The sequence below is a fragment of the Vulpes vulpes genome, chromosome 1 (genome assembly GCF_048418805.1).
Source record: "Vulpes vulpes isolate BD-2025 chromosome 1, VulVul3, whole genome shotgun sequence".
Classification (NCBI taxonomy): domain Eukaryota; kingdom Metazoa; phylum Chordata; class Mammalia; order Carnivora; family Canidae; genus Vulpes; species Vulpes vulpes.
The window spans coordinates 40,417,879-40,438,726 of record NC_132780.1 but is presented as its reverse complement, the minus strand read 5'-3'; the positions used below and the strand labels follow the sequence as shown (position 1 = coordinate 40,438,726).

General features: G+C 35.7%; 1 protein-coding gene across 1 annotated transcript in view; it reads right to left on the bottom strand.

Annotated features, from left to right (window-relative positions):
- Positions 1–8,091: 8,091 nt before the first annotated feature.
- Positions 8,092–20,848, bottom strand: part of VPS13A (vacuolar protein sorting 13 homolog A) — a 237,353-nt gene continuing 224,596 nt past the window's right edge. The window contains exons 69-72 of the mRNA XM_026001515.2: positions 16,124–16,209; positions 12,982–13,105; positions 10,481–10,555; positions 8,092–9,474 (exon numbers count right to left, since the gene is read on the bottom strand). Of these exons, the coding sequence (XP_025857300.2) occupies positions 9,424–9,474; positions 10,481–10,555; positions 12,982–13,105; positions 16,124–16,209 (336 nt within the window). The 3' untranslated portion in view covers positions 8,092–9,423. The remainder of the gene's footprint in view (positions 9,475–10,480; positions 10,556–12,981; positions 13,106–16,123; positions 16,210–20,848) is intronic.

Here is a 20,848-nt window from a genome sequence, read left to right as displayed (position 1 = left end):
CCATCTCCACGTTGGGATCCTTGCTCAGCAGGGAGTCTGCTTCTCCCTCTCCCTGTTTGTGCTGGCTTTCTCTCTCTCTTACTCTCAAATAAATTTTTAAAAATTTACCAAAAAAGATTCTGAAAGTTAAAGTAGACCTATGTTATAAAGCTTGATCGTTGTTGATAATTTAATAAACTTCAATCTCACTTAAATCTACTTAATTCACTTGTTCTTGATCATATTGGGATTACTTCTAAAAATTTCATGAGACATTAATGCCAAGATCCTGTCATTTTTCTTGCTGATAATTTTTCTAACAGAGATAACATGAACTCTTTGAATAAACTAGGTAGAATAAATGTCGTGTGTCTTGGGACACCTGGGTGGCTCAGTGGCTGAGCGTCTGCCTTGGGCTCAGGGCATGATCCCAGCATCTTGGGATCGAGTCCTGCTTCTCCCTCTACCTCTGTGTGTCTCTCATGAATAAATAAAATCTTAAAAAAAAAAAAATGCACTACATCCAAAGCTGACAACCTGAAAACATACCTATTTTAATTAAACCAAATTAAACTAGCTTTTATTTACTGAATACCTTCCCAGATCGCATGAAACTTGGAAAACATTTGGGCCAGTTTTTGTATTTCTGAGTCTAGAAAATGCTTAATTCATTTAAGCAGTTATTTCTGAGCCAGTTAAGTAGAGCTGGTATACAAGTTAATTTTGGCAATACCATCCGGCAGTAGAAAAATATCACATTTACAACATACATCTATAGACATACACATAGATACAAACAGAGACCTTATACCTATCACTGTAATGTTTTAAACTGTGAATCAGGTACAATAATACAAAACTCAGTAGAAAGAACAGTTGGATCCAAATTGTGTTTCTGGCAATGGAAGGAGTTAAGCTTACTTATGGCTAACTCAGATCACTAAAGTGTTTGGTTTTTTTTAACCAATATTTGTAGAGAAAGATGCTTTTTAAAAAAATTTTGTCCAATTTCCAATTAGCTCCTTTTTTCCTTCTGATAGGAACCATCTCCCTAAAGTCTTCATATCAAAGAGATGGCTCTCAGGTCCTAGGGAAGATGAGGGTAGATAATGTAAATCACAGGCATGGGGAATGAATCCAAGTTTCTTCTAAGGAGCTTGGGGGGGCGTCTATCTGCCTATTATCAGAAGTCTAGAGTAATTACTATTAAAATTTTTCCTTTTCTTAAGTGCAGGACCATTCTATTTCCAATATTCCAATTTTTTTAAAAAAATCTTATTTATTCATGAGAGAGAGAGAGAGAGAGAGGCAGGCAGAGACACAGGCAGAGGGGGAAACAGGCTCCACAACAGGGAGCCCAACATGGGACTCGATCCCGGGACTCCAGGATCAGGCCCTGGGCTGAAGGCGGTGCCAAACCGCTGAGCCACCCGGGCTGCCCCAATATCCCAATCTTATATCTGCAAGCATTTTGAAATGAACGGGAGGTTTTGAGATTGTTAAGGATAGATGGGACTTCGGATTGCTTCTAGAACCATGTTTCTAGTTTTATAAAGAGTCAAAAGATATAGTATTTCTAATTCGTCAAGGAAGTAGGGGAGCCTGAATGATATTGTGGGCTTAACACATCCATCCAACTACATTATCTTCAATTTGCTTCTTTATATCAATATTCCATTCCAAAATGGAAATCAAAAGATTTCTAGGTCCAGGAGCTTTAGGACTGAATGCAGTATGCCTTTTAGAGTAGATATATAAAGCCTTCAACACTCTGATGCTCTCCTTTTTTGAGTGTATAATCCAACCTTGGACCAATTCACTTTAGGGGGAAAAGACTCTACTCTTGCTTCTATTGGTCCATGAACATCAGCTTTGGCCAATCCTTTCCTGATCATTTGCAGAAGGGCCTGAGAGAAATTCTGGTCATCCATTTCCTCTGTGAGGGGAGTCTGCCCCAGTGGGCTGGCTGGCCGGCCTGATCACTGCACTGTAAACATGGGTGGGAAGAGGATCCCTGAGTAGCCAATCAAGGTCCCTGTGAGTGGGGTTGTGAATGGTCACCTCTTCTCTAAATCTGACAATCTTCTGGATAAAAAGGGCTTTTTATTAAGAGAGTCCTCAAGGCTAGATGCTACATTCCTTCATGTCCTTTTTAATTTGATCATTCCATAGATGCTAGTAAAGCAACTGTTTAGATTGAGAGCTCTCTGAGCATTTTCAAATATATATGTTTTTTCCCATTCAAAAGGTCCATCATCTGGCTATTGAGGAGTAGAATCTTGTATTAATCTCCATAGGGACTCCAACCCATAAGCCTTTTTATGGCTTAACTGTGGATGCCAAGAAGTACCCCCTTTGGGCAGATAAGAGGTAACCAACCCTTTGCTGGAAAAGATGAAGTTGTTACAGGTTCCAGAAAGTTCACTCTTAGTCTAAGAAAGTAAAGACCTTCCTTGTCACGGGCAATAAGAATAATGTAGTGAAAGGATGTCTCGTTTCTCAAGGGAATGTGAGACCCCTCCAGTCCCAGACCCACATGCTAATCTGTTACTGCAGAACATATCCCTGGAAAGGTACTTTTCTGGTATGGAGACAATGATGGTTGAGACGACAGGCCCCTTATGGACTAGGAACTCCTAAGACAAACTCCCGAGAACTTGCACAGTGGGATAGAGAGAGAGAATGTTGCTTCTCACTTATGTCTTGGATCCCCAACCTATTCGGCTGGCTGCCACATATGAACTCATACTTGCATCTTCCCTCTAGTGAAAACACATCATACACTAAAGATCACGAACAGCTTCGGATCATCAGCTAACTTATGCAAAGTGCTCAAGACCAGTAATCAAGGGAATTAATACAAGATTTTGTTTTTTAAGTTCTTGCTAGCACTGAGTTATTGTCATTTTTTACCTTTGGCTGACAAAGCATGTTAGAAAGTGATGGCTTTCAAACACTTCTAGTAGCAAGAAAGCTATCTAGTAAATCGTAACAAAAGATAGTAATAACAAAGTATTTTCTTAAGTCATGCAAAGGCTGCTCTCTCCATATCAGAGATGAATTAATCATCTCTGCCAATATTAATCAATTATGCAAGTAAAAAAAATTCTAACATTTCTTTCCAAATATACTCCTTACTTACTGAGCAAATGAGCCATTTGAAGTTTGCTGAGGTTGAGAGGCACAATCTCAGTGCTTTGCTTTACAATCTACAAAGTATTAACCAAAAGCTTTTAGTTTCCAATGACCATGCTGGGCTGGAATGCTGTCTTATAGAAAAATCAGGACTTTGGGCCATCTGTTTGTCATCAACATTTATTTAGGCCCCCAAAAGGGGAGATTTTAAATAGGTGAGGGAGGACTTATTGGTAATGTTTCTGGGTCTACCCAGGAACTAAAAACAGGCAGACTAAAGATCAGAAATCTTTTTTTGATCTGTTTTATGTGGAAAAAATACACATAAACTAAGGAGCGATCTGACCAAGAAATCTAATTCTACCAAGAGCAAAAATTAATGATAAATATATATATATATTAAAGTCATTAGTGACCATGGCTAATCAATTTTTTGGGAAAAAAAAAAAAAGAGACCAAGGCCAATTTCAAGACAAAGAACTTCACTGTAAATATCTTTGTTTATAAATTATCAGAATAAAAAAACAACAACAAGAAGGCAAAGACTGTTAACAGGCAACTGGGTCAGGAGCCCACATAAAGGGTATAAGATACATAAAAGTGAAGGAAATATTGCAGCGATGCAGAAATAGATATTTTAAAAATGAATTAACATCATCAATAACCATATTTTTACCAATTAATAGTAAGCATCCCAAAGAAGCACACACTATTTGGTCAATACAAAAATCAGTATTTTTAAAGTGCACATTTCCTGAAAAACCCATTTTCATATATCACACATATTCATATACAGAGATGATCATTTTTAAAGTAACAGTCTACTTGACTTTGAAATAAACCCCAGATACTAACAGTTTATGTATAAAATTATTGATATTGAGGAACATTTCAATGTAGTCTACATCTTCATTTGAGGGTTTTTCAGCCTCTAAATGGAGAACCTTTGGGTAGTCAATGGAACACTGATGGTATGATGGCATAATAAGGGATATGGGGGCCTTCCAACATGTTCTAAGCACATTTATGATTATTAGACTTTTTAATGTATAACTCTCATAGGACTTGTTATAGGACCTTACTAGAAAGGATTCATTATTAAGGTATCAGAGCAATACTTATAATAATGAGTGGTGTTGAGAGGGTTTTCAGATTGACAAGTACCTACCATATACCTACCATAGCGAGTATTAAGCTAGAACACATATTAACTTGAATAAGGTAATAAAAACTTTACACATATATCAAACTATAAAATCTGAAGTTACATGGTAGTTATGTAGCTTTTGGGTAACCAAAATTACCAACTTTTTTTTTTGAAAATGCATATTTATGCTTTAAAAAAGAACGTGTAATTCTAAAGTAAAACTTAAAAAAAAATGACATGGAACAATTTATTTTACAAAACAGGAAATAAAGTAGAAAAGGTTTCAATTAAACATGAAGGAGGTTTCTAATAGAGTAGGATCCAGCATCTTCTCAGTTCATGTGCTGGCCTGCTTGCTGAATAACCCTGCAACAAGTACTTCGTTTTACACCAATTGTGGTAGAAAGAAAAGAAGCATGAGCAAAGGTCTGCATTAATAGCTGTATTGGCCAATAACCAAAACTACAGAGTGAATGAACCATAAAAATTTTAATTGCTTAATACTAACTGGATTGGTCAGGATTGGCAGTCAGGTATAATTTCAAAAGTACATTTAAAGCATTGGGGGAATGGCCCTCTTTGAAGGCATGTAAAGGAGCTACAGGGGATCCTGAGTAATAGCACCAAAGAAAATCATATTGAGTGAATTTTGTCCTGAACTTTGAATAAGGAATGCAGGTTATTTCTACTGGAAATCTACAGAAATGAGGAAATCCAATGATTTCACATCGACTGCACTGACATTTATACAGCACCCTCCAGAGAATGAGTACTTCAACCCTATAAAAGTGTGACCTCTAAGCTCCCCATTTTTAAGGGACATTAACACCTGTACAGTGAGTGAGTGACATCAAAGGCATATCGAGCAAATTCATAAAAGGAGAGAACTTCTGTCCCCAGTCCTAGTAAAATGCCTAGTGAGAGAGAAATATCTCTAGTTAAATGATAGCCTGTGGCCTTTTTTGGGTGCCGTTTGCAGATCTAACTTTTCTATGTTTTTTGTGGCACCTTGAGGGCATCTGGTACACACCAGGAAAGGAAAACACCTTATAAAAAGCAAAACAAGAGCCATCCTACCTTCTTACTCAAAAGAAAAAGTGTTCACAATCTGAAGATATCCCTGAGTGCGGGTCTGCCGCTCCTGATCTAAGGTCAGGGCCCACACAATCCACACTGTTCCAACAATCAGTGGATGGCCCATGCCTCCCACAGCAGTGGCTCACAAGGTCTGTTTTTTTTTTTTTTTTTAAACTGCAATTCATAACAGGAAATAACATTTTATATTGTGACCCAGTGCACACAGTATATAAACTATATGTTGCTGAAACATTTCAGCAAACAATATTTAACCTTGTTATATACAATGTTCTCTTATTTTCATTTCTGTTCCACTTTTAAAATATGCTGGCCTTGAGCTGTGAAATTGGTTTTATGGCCCCCTAATATGTTAAGACCTACAGTCTGGAAAACACTGTCCTTGAGGAGTTTGACAGATCTTGAGAAAAGGTAAAAAGCAATGGCCTTGGAACCCAAACAAATTTTTCTCAATTGTGTTGGCAGGAACACAAAAACATCCAGTTCCAAACAGCTACTTGTATCTGCAGTGTATTCGGTACACAGTTTCAACTCCTATAGGCAACCTAGCTTAGTATATTCTGTCCCAACCTTTTTTTTTTTAATAATAAATTTATTTTTTATTGGTGTTCAATTTGCCAACATAGTTTCTTTTTTAGTTTTTTTAAAAAATTAATTTATTTATGATAGACAGAGAGAGAGAGAGAGAGAGGCAGAGACACAGGAGGAATGAGAAGCAGGCTCTATGCCAGGAGCCCGATGCGGGACTCAATCCCGGGACTCCAGGATCACGCCCTGGGCCAAAGGCAGGCGCCAAACCACTGAGCCACCCAGGGATCCCCAATTTGCCAACATACAGAATAACACCCAGTGCTCATTCCGTCAAGCACCCCCCCCTCCGTGCCTGTCACCCATTCACCCCCACCCCCCGCCCTCCTCCCCTTCCACCACCCCTAGTTCATTTCCCAGAGTTAGGAGTCTTTATGTTCTGTCTCCCTTTCTGATATTTCCCACCCATTTCTTCTCCCTTCCCTTCTATTCCCTTTCACTATTATTTATATTCCCCAAATGAATGAGAACATATAATGTTTGTCCTTCTCCGATTGACTCATTTCACTCAGTATAATACCCTCCAGTTCCATCCACGTTGAAGCAAATGGTGGGTATTGTCCCAACCTTTTTAATACAGGGACCTTGGCTTGGCCTGAAGGATCACTTAACACTGGCAACTGATGACTGAATGGTGCAGAAAATTGAGCACTAAGTAGAGTCTGTATTTTTATCAGGAATAAAATACTATGATATTTCTAAGAGATAAGCTAGATGTATATTCACTGGGAAAATTTAGTTACTACAATCATAAAAAAACCCCAACAAGATAATTATGATAGAAATGGTAATATAAGAAGAAATTCTTATTTATTTGGAAGCCACAGGACAGTTTTGTCATGGGTTATGATTGTGGAGGAGGGTGGTCCAGGGAAGAACTCCCTACAGCAGCTCATGATTATTTAGGGACCAGAAAATAACTTGGCTATATTAAACTTAACCTGGGGATAATCCCAAGGTCTTGCTAACACTAGGGAAAAGGCATACAATACATAACACAGTAAGAGGGAAGCCAATGGAGAAACGCATATGCTCCTAGGTTCAGGCATTATTTTGTAAATGTGAAGAAATCACACGGTTCTTATTGTACCAGAAATCAAAGTTGCTATTTCTGATGGTCATAGTTTTCTGGAGGAGAGCTGACAAGGAACAGACACATTGCCTTGGGTTTTACACAGTAAATCACAGACCAGAATATATGCTGTGCTAGAATTAAGAGGCTGGGGCTGGAGAAGGGACACAATACTCAGGATCTCATTCCATACCAGCTACCAACCAACCAAGAGAAGTTTAAAGCTCTCAAACAGAGAGCCGTTGTTAAATATAATTTGGGGAAGATTATTTTCAAATACAGTAAGATAATGGACTCTGTAATGTTCAAGAAAAAAGAATACAGAATCAAACACACAATTATAAAATGTTATGCTACAAAGACTGACTCATTAGCTAGTAATCTACGGATGTTCCTTATTTAAATGAAGACGATCCTCTAAGACAATTGATAAATGATTGCTCTTGTAACTGTGGGTCCTTCTATGCTAGAAACAAAGGAAGTGATAGGAAGTGTTGATCCGCAGACCACCACTAAAGAATAAGAAAAGATTATTTCTAGGTCCTCCTTGGTACGGGCACAGGAAGAACAGGGACAGGGAGGCTGGCTAGTTATAAGACCCATTCCTTGCTGCTCTCCAGAAGATACCAGAAAAACCTTTATGCTTAGTCTTTTATTAGGACTTTCCCTTTTACCATGGAACATGCAAGAAGTTATGAGTCTGTATTTTTTCTGAGAATGAAATCATGAAACTGTAACAGGTGATGAGGTACTTGGTTAATGGCACGGAATAGAACTTCAGTGAAGCAACATTGCAGGTGGGGACAATTACTGAAAGTTTTCTGGCCATTACTCTTAGTTTTAATTCTAATGTTTATAAAATTAGAGGAGCTGAGCAACAGAGAAAATGTCTATGTTACTTTAAACAAAGGTCATCTTGGGAACACACACTACAATGGGGTATGAAATTTGTCATCTTGTGATTCAATTTATGTTCAGCAAAGAAAAAATTCTGGGGGAAACTATTGATAATAAACAATGTATTTTTATAATCAAAGGAAAATCAGTAGTAGGATTCGGTCAGGAAGAAATACAATTAAAGTCTGGCATGCTGTTTATTTTAGCTTTTACAACAAAGCAAGGGTTTGAGGACCCTGAGGAGATTTTCACAATCACTGACTATACAGAGTCTCCAATCCCAGAAACAGTTTATAATAATTTCATGGCACATACAACATGCATCAAATACTCTGTATTATTCAATAACTAAATAAGACACCGCATCATTCTCTTCATGGTTCACAATCATATACTCATCCCATTTCACTGGAAAAAGTCCATTAATATTAAGGAATAAGGATCTTGGACAAAAACCAAGAAAAAAACCCTATCACCTTATTTTCACTAATGCCACAGCCCATGATTTTTGTTCTGATGAGCTTTTACAAGTGATTCTCACTTGAATAACTAGAGAAAGCACAGTAGCAATTCCTCATCTTCTGCTAACAGAACAGGCAATGGACACTTTAGGATACAGACATTTACTTACAAGAACAGCTGTCTGTTTTGAAGCATAATTTGTATCTTAAGATGATGGGAATTCTGTTTATTTCATATTATCAGTGAATGGAAAGTTAAGGCTTGAGGGATTTTCCTTTAAAGTCAGCAATCTGTTAAAAATGTGACTTGGGTAAACCAAGTAGATCCCATGAAGTTGACTTGAGGAAACATTTCTAAGGCTTCAAAGTTCTGAAAGGGGCTTTTCCATTTTGGATATGACACTCATTTCTTCTAGCCTTTCTTAAGATGAGGCTTGAAGGGGGTATTAATCTGTATTATATAATATTTAAAAAGGTCATTTTTCATAGTCATGCTATGAAAGTATAATTCAAACCTATCCTTTATAAAAAAATAAGGAAAATAATACCAAAATATTTATCTGTAAAAAGAACTTCATGTCTCTAAAGAAACCACCACTAAATTTCTCTTGATACCATTGAGGCAATGATTTGATCATTTACCCAGCACTGATTCAGGGTGTCTGAAGTAAGCATGATAGAAGTTTAAAATGTGAACAAGAAACATTAAACTTAGCTCCATGAGGGGTGTGAATACGGGCAATTTCTCCACATTGCAAAGAATCACTCGGAGCAAATATTTAAGATTCGAAAGAGAAATGTTTCTTTTATAAAGTAGTTAGAATTTTAACCAGATACATGATTCAAGTTAGAAAACCAAAGGGATCCCCAATGAGCTGCAATATTTTAATCACATGACTGTTTTTTTACCTGATTGTAACTGTTTTTTTTTTTTTTTTTCTTTTGTACGTGAAATTACTTCTGTAGTATACTTTCCAAACTGCTTTTGGAAGGTACAAGGTGGAAATTCTAATGATTTATTGCTGTGTCTCTTCAGGTAGTATTCTCCATCAGAATCTCGGGGAAGGTTCTCTTGCTTCTTCTAGTTTTGTGAGGATCCACTGTCATGGAGAAATAAACCAACATTTGCTTATTTTAAGAATTCGCAACGAAACTCAAAATGTAATGAATGTAAATCTAGAATTTGGCTTTCTAGTTAAGGGTATACTCGTGTCCAATAATTAAATTCATCATGCATAAGACATCATTCATCTCAGTTAAATAGCCCAGAAGTTCAGAGACAGTGGTACCAGATTTGATTTAACAGTAAGAATAATGTTTTTCTAAGGTCTTTGGACTTGAAGGTTTGTCTTCAGAATAAGAAAAGTAAAATAAACCATCTTGAGAGAGAAGGGTAATTTGGCAGCTGGGTTGAATAACTGTGGCATAGCGTGAAAACTATCTACACAGACTTTCTTCCAACAATTCTGTATCACAAACCTTCATGATTCCATATACAGGATTCTACTGATGGAGTAGGAATAATTACATGTAATTCTACAGAGGCTAGCAGCATAGCATATTCTTGAGCATTTTAGGTATTCTCATGATATAGATCTTTTCTATTTTGCTTTGAAATTGCAAAAATAAAATGCAAATATAGTGTAAACCTTCTTACCAATAATGTCCATTATCATTGGGGCTGTGTGACAGATTAAAGCCCTGGAGGCAATACTAGGGTTATCTCATTATGAGAAGCTTCAGCAGAGGTATCTGTGCTTCTATTAACATAAGAACTTAGTAGAAATGTCTCTATGATAAACAGAACAAGAAATGAGCCCAGTAGCCTTCTCTGGATGTTTCTGGCAGAGCAAGAAGATTTAAAAACCAATCTCCTGGGATAAAATAACACGGTGACAGAGATAAATGAAAGAGAAACCGAGAAAGGTGGTAATGAAAAATAGTTTTGAGGAAACATTACCTAGTTACATATAGTAAAACTGTAAAAACAACAAAAAAAATTAAAAACAAAACTTTTCTGTCTTAAAAAAAGCAGTCCAACTTATTACATGGCTTTGAAATGAGAAGCTGCTATCGGTTTAAGGAAAAGATATTCATTATATTTACCCTAGCGTCCTCTGGGGTCTTGAAGTTAATTATTTTTCCAAACTCTTTGGCATGAAACACAGACTTCACCCGTTCCTATAAACAGAGTAACTTAATTAAAATGACAATCTGGTAGAAATAGGATCAAAGAATGCCACAGTTTTATGAATCTGTGCTTAAAGTGTCCCTCTTACACAAATGATATGCCTTTAAAACAGCCAAGAATTAAGAAACAAGAATCAAACACAAATGGAAAGAAAAAACTAGGTTCTAACATATCCATTAAGCTTAAGTTAAAAAGTTTTGAGATTTCAATTTCCAAAGCCATATAAGGTTTATGCAAAGGAGGAGGTGGTAAATCAGAGCAGTGTTTTCCCCTCCAAATAGTTTTTCAGATTGTTCTTGAGGAGTTTCTCAGATTGCTCATGATGAGCTCAGCTCATCATCATACACGTGTGTATGTATATATACACATACATGTTATATGTAACTTCTGACATTTTAAATCAGTCATGCAATAAGAATGTAGCTTAAGCTTAATGCCTTTTTTTTTTTTTTGAGTGTCCTCCACTTTTTACACTCCTCTAGTATTCTATTCAGTGTTTGTGGGGAGAGCTAATGGTGGATGGTAGGCATGAGAGGGACAAACAGACATAATGGGACTACTGAGGAGCAGGCAATGTTTACCTCTATTAACTATGGGCAGAGCTACAGAGCAGCAATGTTGGGAGTCTCATTAGCTGAACAATTTCTCTAAGTATTTCAAACATCCATGTAAATAGAGACTCCAGAAGAAATCAGATTCTTTTACTTAAAAAAAAAAAAAAAAAGGTATTTGCTGACAAAAGGTTTCAAGAAAAGGTAGAAGGGAAAGGAACCAAGATAAGAAGCAGCTTATCTTTGCAGAGAGAAAAAGGTATGAAAAAAGCCAGGAAAGTAGTATGGACTAGAACAAAAATAGCCACTATTACTTTGCATAATAAGGCCACAGGGCGTTTCATTTTCTGAGTGAATCAGAGAAATTTTTTTTAATGTTTTATTTATTTATTCATGAGACAGAGAGAGAGAGAGAGAGAGAGAGAGAGAGGGGCAGAGGTAGAAGAAGGCTCCATGCACTGAGCCCAATGTGGGACTCGATCCTGGGACTCCAGGATCACACCCTGAGCTGAAGGCAGACGCTCAACCTCTGAACCAGCCAGGCATCCTCAGAGAAATTCTTAGTGTGTGAGTTGGTCTAAGATCCTCAAGAACAAATAGCCAGTCTACTACTCAGAAGCTGCCTGTGTCTTTGGACTGAGTGGTAAGACAAAAGACATGAACTTCAATGGTTAAAAACAATAACCTAGGGATGGTTCTGTTTGACAGGCTAGCCCAAAAAACATCTGTTTCTGCTTGCCTGTGTCTATTGCCCCTTCTTCCAGAGACAACTTTCTCACCTTCTCTCACTCCAAATACTTCAGATAGAGCTGACCCTTCCTTCTTGTAGCACTACTGGCGATCCCATGACCCTCACCTGGCCAAGTGGCTCCTACCAGCTCTCTGACCAAAGTGACAGGCTCAGGAATAGCCATGTGACCACAGGTATCCCAGTGAGACCCAGTGAGAAGCTTTCATTCCATTGAGCTAGTACGATATAAACCTGGACAATGGCCGGTTTGACAATGAAGCCAACACTAAAGAAAGCAGAACCTAGAAGCTATGGCAAAGAAGGAGAGATTGGAGGAGAGGAAGGGAGACAGAGTAACTGCTAACAGATCTAAACTAGCAGATACAGACTTACACTTTCAGTACAGGAGCCAATTAATCCCTCAAAATCAAGCAAAAATAACAAAGAATAAACTTATTTGGGTTGTGTCACTTACAATATTTTCTACTAATACAGCCTGTGTCAACATGCCCATACACATAGGTATCTGGTGAAGTACCTTGAGGCTAAATACCTTCTATTTTGTAACACCTTAATACCTCGTACAAACTTTAAATTTACAATGGATAATGAGTCTCTGTTGATTTGCCAAATGACTAGCAATTCATTGTATCTACATCCAAGTACTAGGCACCATGCTAGTAACCAATGAGGAGTGAGAAATGGTCTCTGCCCTCAAGATTAAAATGGAGTTGGGAAGATAATATCTTTAAAAAGAAAAAGAACTACCAATAACTGTTAGAAAGAGAGGCAACTTTTTAAGTGTCCTTTTTTAAGATTTTCAGGGAAAAACATTTTGTACATAACTGCTAGGGATTCTGAGAATACAAATGATTTTCTCATTTTTGTGTCTGGGACAGCAGTGAGAAGTTGGGTTTCTAGAAAGTGAAGGCCCAGGAACATTGCTGTTAATAAAGTAGCATATTTTTTCTTGGCCTAGCCTGTTTTTCCTTAAGCCTGAGTAAGAAAGGAAGTATAAAAGAAAACCCAAATTAGACAAAGCAATATCTATAAAAGAGATAGAAAAATTATAAAAGAGGATGATTTCAATGCATCATTTTCAATTCCAAGTTTCCAAAAAAATCATTCAACATACCTTTGCTTCAATGCGTAATCTTCTCCCATGAACAATGAATGGCTCTTTGGTAAATTCATCAAAACTATACTGCCACTCACATGTAAGCTGTCCAAATGTTCCTTTTGTTACAAACAATACACCACTGAGGGGAAAAAAAGAGAATCTACTGTAGAAATAGACACTTATTTCCAACAATATAAATAATAGCAAGATATACATTCATTGCCAAGTGCACGTAAAACATTAATCAAGAAAGACTATTTTCTGAGTTATAAAAAACCTTAAGGAATATAAAAGAACTGAAATCATACAAAGGATGTCCTCAGAGCATAATGAAATTAAACTAGAATTAAACTAGAAACTAATAACAGAAAGAATATTTCTAAATGCTTGGAAACTAGCATACTGCTATATAATCTATGGGTCAAACAATCTCAGAAGAAATTAGAAAATACATTGAAGTGAATGAGAATGAAAATATAACACAACATAATAAAATCTGTGGGATGAAGCTAAAGCAATGCTTGGTGGGTAATTTATAGTACAACATACTTATGTTAGAAAAAATGAAGTACTTCTACAGTCAAATATATACGGCACTTTATACACCTTAGAAAAAAATTCACCGAACCTATTATTAGCTAATATTTTGGAGAACTTGGGTGCATCAATGCTTTAGAAGAAGTGTTTTTATTACTAAGGCTCCATGCCATAGGCTTACCAACCTACTTCCAAAAAAAGGCTTTTAAAATTCTTATTTTCTCATCTTGAGGGGAAAAAGAAATGAAGAAATGAAAAATAGATTCTGTCTATAATAATTCTATTCAATATTTCCTTCAAAGACCTATTCTTCCCCAGTTCTTTCTAGTTGAAACACCAATTCTAGGTGCAACAGATTTTTTTTTTTTTTTAAGTAATATCTACTTGAAGGCATGGAATTATGCTAAAGAAGAGCTGGTTCCTGGCTGGACTTACATCTCTCATATCAATCTTCTGTCCCCTCTTTCACTAATCCTGGATTATAGGGACTGTTTGAACAAACCTCCTGGTTCTCCTGCACATCTTGAACCATGTGAAAAATCAAAGATAGGCTAATCTTGTAGCAGGCACCTGGTTCTCATTCTGATTCCCTTTAATCGTCAAGCTGGAAACTTGGAAAGAGAGGAAATCCTAACGATGAATATCACCTTCCAGTCAAATACAACTCACTCACCTCCCTTACTTTATCAAGGTTTATAGGACTTCCTTTAAAGAGGTCTACTGTGTTGGGAAGGGCATTTCTTTTTAAATGTTGCAAACTGAATCATAAACTATTAATTTTTTAAAAAGATTTTATTTATTCATGAGAGACAGAGGGAGAGAGAGGCAGAGACACAGGCAGAGGGAGAAGCAGGCTCCATGAAGGGAGCCTGATGTGGGTCTCCAGGATCACGCCCTGAGCCAACGGCGGTGCTAAACCGCTGAGCCACCCAGGCTGCCCTAAACTATTAAATTTTGAACTGACTTGTTTAACTTTTATGAGTCACACTTCACTTAGCCAATGGGGAAGCAGGTCAATAAAAACAAAACAAAAAAAGACCAAAAATTGCTATGAACAGAAATGGCTGTGAAGTACTGCCCCTAATTATAAAAGTTTATTAACTTAAATGTAAAATATAATACATACTTCTAGACAAATGCTAAGCAGTCTTTTACAAATTAAGAAAGATGTCCATATGCTGATGTGGAGTAATCTTCAAAACATAGATTTATTTTTTTTAATGATTTCATTTTATTTTTTTTTTAAGATTTTATTTATTCATGAGAGATACACAGAGAGAGGCAGAGACACAGGCAGAGGGAGAAGCAGGCTCCATGCAGGGAGCCTGATGTGGGACTCGATCCCGGATCCCGGGATCATGCCCTGAGCCAAAGGCAGATGCTCAACCATTGAGCCACCCAGATGTCCCCAAGACACAGATTTAAAGCAAAAAAATTAAAGCAAAGTACAGAATGGTACATGCAACAGATTTCCATTTACATTAAGATACATATGTGTGATGCTTGTATAGGCACAGAATATTTCAAGAAGGAAACAAGTAAAAGTGGTTGCCTCTGGGACCCGGGAAAAAGGACTGGTATCTGGAATAGAATGAAGACTAACTTTACATGTACATCTTCTAATACTGTGTAAATTCTGTGTTACTTTTTAAATAAGAAAATTAGATATTATAAATTTTAAACTCAGAAATGATTAGGATGAAAAACATCAGAAATGACTGCTAGGTTCAACATGAACTTAACAAATGTTAATATGTAATTTCACCTTTTTGATAGTGAACAAAACCACATAGGCTTACTGACCACTCCTTTCTTTTCAGTCATAACCTCTCTCCCTCAGGCACATTTTCACTTTGTGCCATCCATCCAGAAATCTCCATTTTCATACTCCATCAGCTCATTCTTCTCCTCAGTTTAACAGTGACTCCTGCAAAAGCTAGCCCCTCTGACACAGTGGCTATGCCACTATGTATTTTTGTATGCACCTCTACTGCCATGGTCTACTTGAGTATTTGGCCGCAGCTGGGAGTATCCACTTAAGAACTGATCTGTCTCAGGGGCGCCTGGGTGGCTCAGTTGGTTAAGCATCTGCCTTCAGCTCAGGTCATGATCCCAGGGTCCTGGGATCGAGCCCTGCATTGGGTTCCCTGCTCAGTTGGGGAGTCTGCTTCTCTCTGCCCTCCTGCCCCTTTCCTTGCTTATGTGCGCTCTCTCTCAATAAAATGTTAAAAACAAAAAAGAACTGATCTGTCTCCAATGGTATATGTACTTACCTGAGTGAATTTCTATGTATGCTGATAAGTAGATATCACCAGACAACTTCAGGGCAATCTGAAATTGTGTATTTTTTCAGAGGGGAAGAAATGGTATTGTGAGGATAGTTTTATGGGAATTTCTATATTATTCAAATTGGTTGAAAAAATACTAAATTATTTATTTTTGTGCACGGGTATGCATTTATCTCTCTGCATGCACAATGCTAAACATGAATTTATGTAAGGTTTTCATAAGAGGCTTACAGAGAGCAAGAGGACCAGAGTCAGCAGCAATCAGTGTTAACTACCTGCAATAAATTCATGAGTGGCTTCTCAGTTAACCTCTCATCAAGAAAGAAATTTACCTTTTAGTTATCATTAACATATCTGTTTTATTGATCATGACATGGGTAAAATACTTGTATTTTGCAAATCTTCCATTTTCCATGACCTAAAAAAAGGTGAGAGAGAGAGAGAGAATTTCATTACTATTTCTATTTTAAAGCAAGTAATGCACTGTGATCCTCTAGAAGCCATTTCTCAGTAGGGGCAAATTATTAACATACAATAAATACATCATCATAAAATTGATAGTCACAAAAATCATTGCTTCCTTTTTAAAAGCACCTATTTGCACAGCTTTATTTAAGATGACTCAATTGCAGCTCTATCAATCTTTTAATGCTGGCTTTTTAGAAGATAGTGTTACTATCATACAAAGTTTAAATTGAACCTATTAAATTACCACATTCATTTTATCCTGGAAAACATAATTCTATTTGATCACATCTGTACAAAAACACAAGCTAACATATATTTAAACGTATATATTACATAAATTAGTATTAGCCTCATCCTGTATCTTCCCTGAAATTTTCCTATCACCTTACAAACATGCTTTCCTTTGCCAAACTCATAACTCATTCAAAAACAAGAAGCAGAGTGTTTCTGGACAAACATGGAACCCCAGAACCTACCTAGCTTATGTAACAATCTTTATTTTCAAGATTGCCGAAACACTGTGTATCCATGACATTGTGAACAATTTTTTTCCCAGAAAATATAAAAATAATTATATAAACGAAATACACATCATTTTTAGTTGTGTTCTAAATACTATTTGCTCTGAGGGTGGAGTTACTTTGGCTATTCACAATATATAGTAGGCTAGACTACCTACATTTTAAAGGCAAACAATATAATTGTGACTAAAATCCCTCAATAGGAAGTATGTTAAAAATTTAGCCAAAATGTTAGGTATCTTGAAGAAATTCCCAAAGAGATATAAATATTTTAGAAAACTGTATTCCATGAGGCTCTATCCATAAACTAAAATCATTTTGCTTAGAAGAAAGCTAACAAGTGACTTCATATTAATCTTAGTAGAAAAAGCTAATCAGAGTTGTCTTCATTTTATTGGAGATGAAGTTAAAAAAAGAAAAGCAGTAACTACAGCAAGCAGGATGAAACATACAGATTAACTGCATGGAAGAATTTTCTAACTTCAAAGATAATAATATTGAAAAAAGAGTATCTTTACTATTTGCTGTAGTAGGTAAGGCAAGTAAACACAAATTCCTTGAATTACAAACAAAAAAGGGATATAAGCACAGATTCAAAAGAACTTAAGAATGATTAGATAACAAATTATACAAATAACTTTGAAAAGCTAGGTGAAGTGGGGCATGTTTTAAGAAAATATAAATTATTAAGAGAAAGAAGCATCAAAATTGCAAAGGAAAAGTAGAAATTTTTTAGATGATAGTATTGTCTGGAAACCCAAGTATATAAACTCAATAATTTTATTTTATAAACACAATATCAAATTGAAAAATGGAAGGAAAAAATTGTTTACAAGAGGAATAAAAAAGATTTTTATGCGTCAGCTTAACAAATAATATGCAGCACTTATGTGATAAAAGTTGTAACACTACCGAGGGGAATAATGGAAAATTTGAAAATGGGAAACCCTATCATATTCCTAGATAGAAAAATTCTTCATAATGATGTCGTTACTCCCTGCCCCAGTTCCAATTTTTACACCCCGATCCCCATATGACCCCAAGATGGTATGTGTTAGTTTGTTTTAGGGGCAAGAGAGGGAAGTGATTTGATAAAATTATATTAAAATTTATCTAGAAAAAAGTGACAATATCCAATAAATTTTAAAAGGTAAATGAGAACTACACTAGCAGACATTAACACAATTAATATGCTGCAGTAGAACAGTTTGGCGCTACTGGATGTTATATACAGACATACCAACAGCAAGAATACAGACTCTAGAAATTGACCCATGCACATAGATATTATAAAATTCTATATATCCTATATATCCCAAAATAGTAATATATAAAATCAAGATAGCATTTTAAATAACTAGGGAAAAGCATGTTTTAATAAATGGTATTTCAGGTAACTGGTTGGCTAAAACTGGGTCCTTACTTCTGTCTATACCAAATTAATTCCACATGGATCATTTAAGTACAAAATGAAACTATAGAAGTACTAGAAAAAGTAACATTTTAACAATCTTAAAGAAAGCCTTAAATATAAAACATAAAGCCCATAAAACAATGTAAAAAATTTGTTGTATACCTGGAAATTAAATGCTATGGAGTAGCAAAACAGTAAGCAAATAAATTATAAAGTAAATAACAACATAAAAATAAAAGAATTAGGAATAGAGATATGGAGCTAAGTTCATAACACAGAGGAATATGAGTATGTTAATAGAAGAAAACTGAGTAAGCCAATAGGAAAATGTAAAAAGTTTATGAACAGGTAGTTGGGCAAAACACAAAATCTGATCAATTAAGCATAAAGAAAATGTTCACCTTAACTCAAAATCAAGAAAAAGCAAATCAACTAAAAGTACCCTTTAATTCAAGAATTCAACTGCTAGGATTTTTATCTTATGCAAAAATATACCAAGATATACATAGAGCAATCTTCATGGTAATGCTATGTTAAAATCAAAATATCTAAATGTTCATTAAAGGGGACTGTTTAAATAAATTATAGCCATAAAATGGGATATTATATGGTCATGAAAAAAGGGTGGATGGGCACAATGATATCGAAGAGGTACAGATATATTCAGTGAAAAGAAATTAAATTACTGGGAATGAATGGGGGGGGGGTGGACCAGAAACACATATATGTATATTTATGTATACTTCCATAGGAATTATCTAGGATGGTTGGTGGCAACACACTAATCTAATAGCAGTTATCACTAGGCATGAAAAGTATAATAGTGCAGGTGGAAATGGAGTCTTATTTTTAATTTTACATTTTGTTTCAGTTATTTTTTGTATTTTGTATTTGAAATCAGCTTAAAAGTATTTATTTTTGTCCTACATAATCAAGTTTAAAAAATCAAGAGTATAAATGTTGATCTCCTCACAAGCATCACTACTATCAGGAGTCAAGAGTCTATATGCTCCATTAATAGATCACAACTTTCAAATACCTTGAAATCTATGGTTTGCCTCTAAGTACCTAGCTTCTATTTCAATATTGTTATAAATCTGGGCATTGCAGCTGACTGTACTTCTCATCACTTTCCACTTTTCAGACCAAACTTAAAAACCTAACCTCTGCATATAAACAATTAAAACAATGTCAATAGTCACAATAGTACCAGATATAAATAAAAGCTAAAAATCTCAAAAGTGATTCCCTCAATGTTTTTTGGAGTTCACTAGAAACCTTAAATATAATACTTGAAAGATGATTGAGCATTATGGTCATAGGAGTCTACTTTGAAACATACAGTGAACTGTATTGTTGTCAGAGTGGATATATTTGAATAAATATCAAAGTTAACTCCTTATACAGCAAAATGTTGCTGGTCAGTCCCCATTACAAACAAATGCATAGGGAATAAAGAATTGCACTATAAGCAAAGAATGGGAATAATTGAGAGACAATCATCTGCCATCATGTCGTAAAATTTACAAATGTCATGCCTTTGGCCACAATTTCCTAATCATTTGTCTTTATAAATTTCCTATATATGAAGATTTATACTTTTCAAAACATTATTATAAATTATTTTAGAAAAAAAACCCCAGGATTTTAGACCTTACAAAAAGTTATTGTTTATCCAAGCATGAACACATACACACATGAAGCAATGGAGGATCAGGTATGTCTTAGCTACCTAATCTTCATAACAACCTTGTGTAATTAGGTAATGTAACAGTTAAATAACTTGCTTAGGATCATACTGCCAGCTGCAAAACTAGGTTCAGAGAAGTGGTTTCTTCACTTCTCGTTCCAGTGTTTTTCACTATACTATTTCCCCTGATGGTGTCAGTTACATGTTTCCCATGGTACCTCAAAAACATCTTCAATATCCCTGGACGTGGATGTTGTGAAGGCAGGCTGCTACAGCAGCACAGACAGGCCGATTTATTTTTAGGTTAACTGGGCCCAAGTAGTTCAGTATTCATAACCTATCTTTTACTCTCCGAAACAGATACTAGATATCAATGTTTCCATTGAAATACTTTGTGACCCTTTAAAAGAAATGAAGAACTAGAAATCACTATGTAGAGCCTTTACATAAAGACCAAAATTTGGCTGAAATATCAAATAATTAGGTTGAAATATCAAGTACATTAGCCAGTACATTAGACATGTTAACCTCATTTAACATGAGGCAGTGAGTGATAAGAAAAACAAATTTTGGCTTAAAGTACATGTGAAGTACTTATCATTGTGAACTTTCTTAGAAAAACACAAACTGTTACAGTTAATTGTCAGAATTTGTGGACAATTAAAATGTACGATTATTGATAAAAGTGTTCCTTTTGCATTAGAAAGATGAATATGTAGACCTCAGTTTATTAGATAAAAATATATCAAAACCAAAATGATCGCAAACTTAGAAACACATTAAGCAGGAACTTGTAAGACTGCGGTGTCGGGGTTACCCTTTACTAATAGCCACATTTCCTATCAGATAAGTTCCAATACTTTAGAAAAAGAACGTAAGCTGGAAACTATAGTAATGCAGAAAACATTGCTAACACTTTCAAATCATGTAAATGCTCTGAAGCAGCAAAGTTCTGCAACAAAAA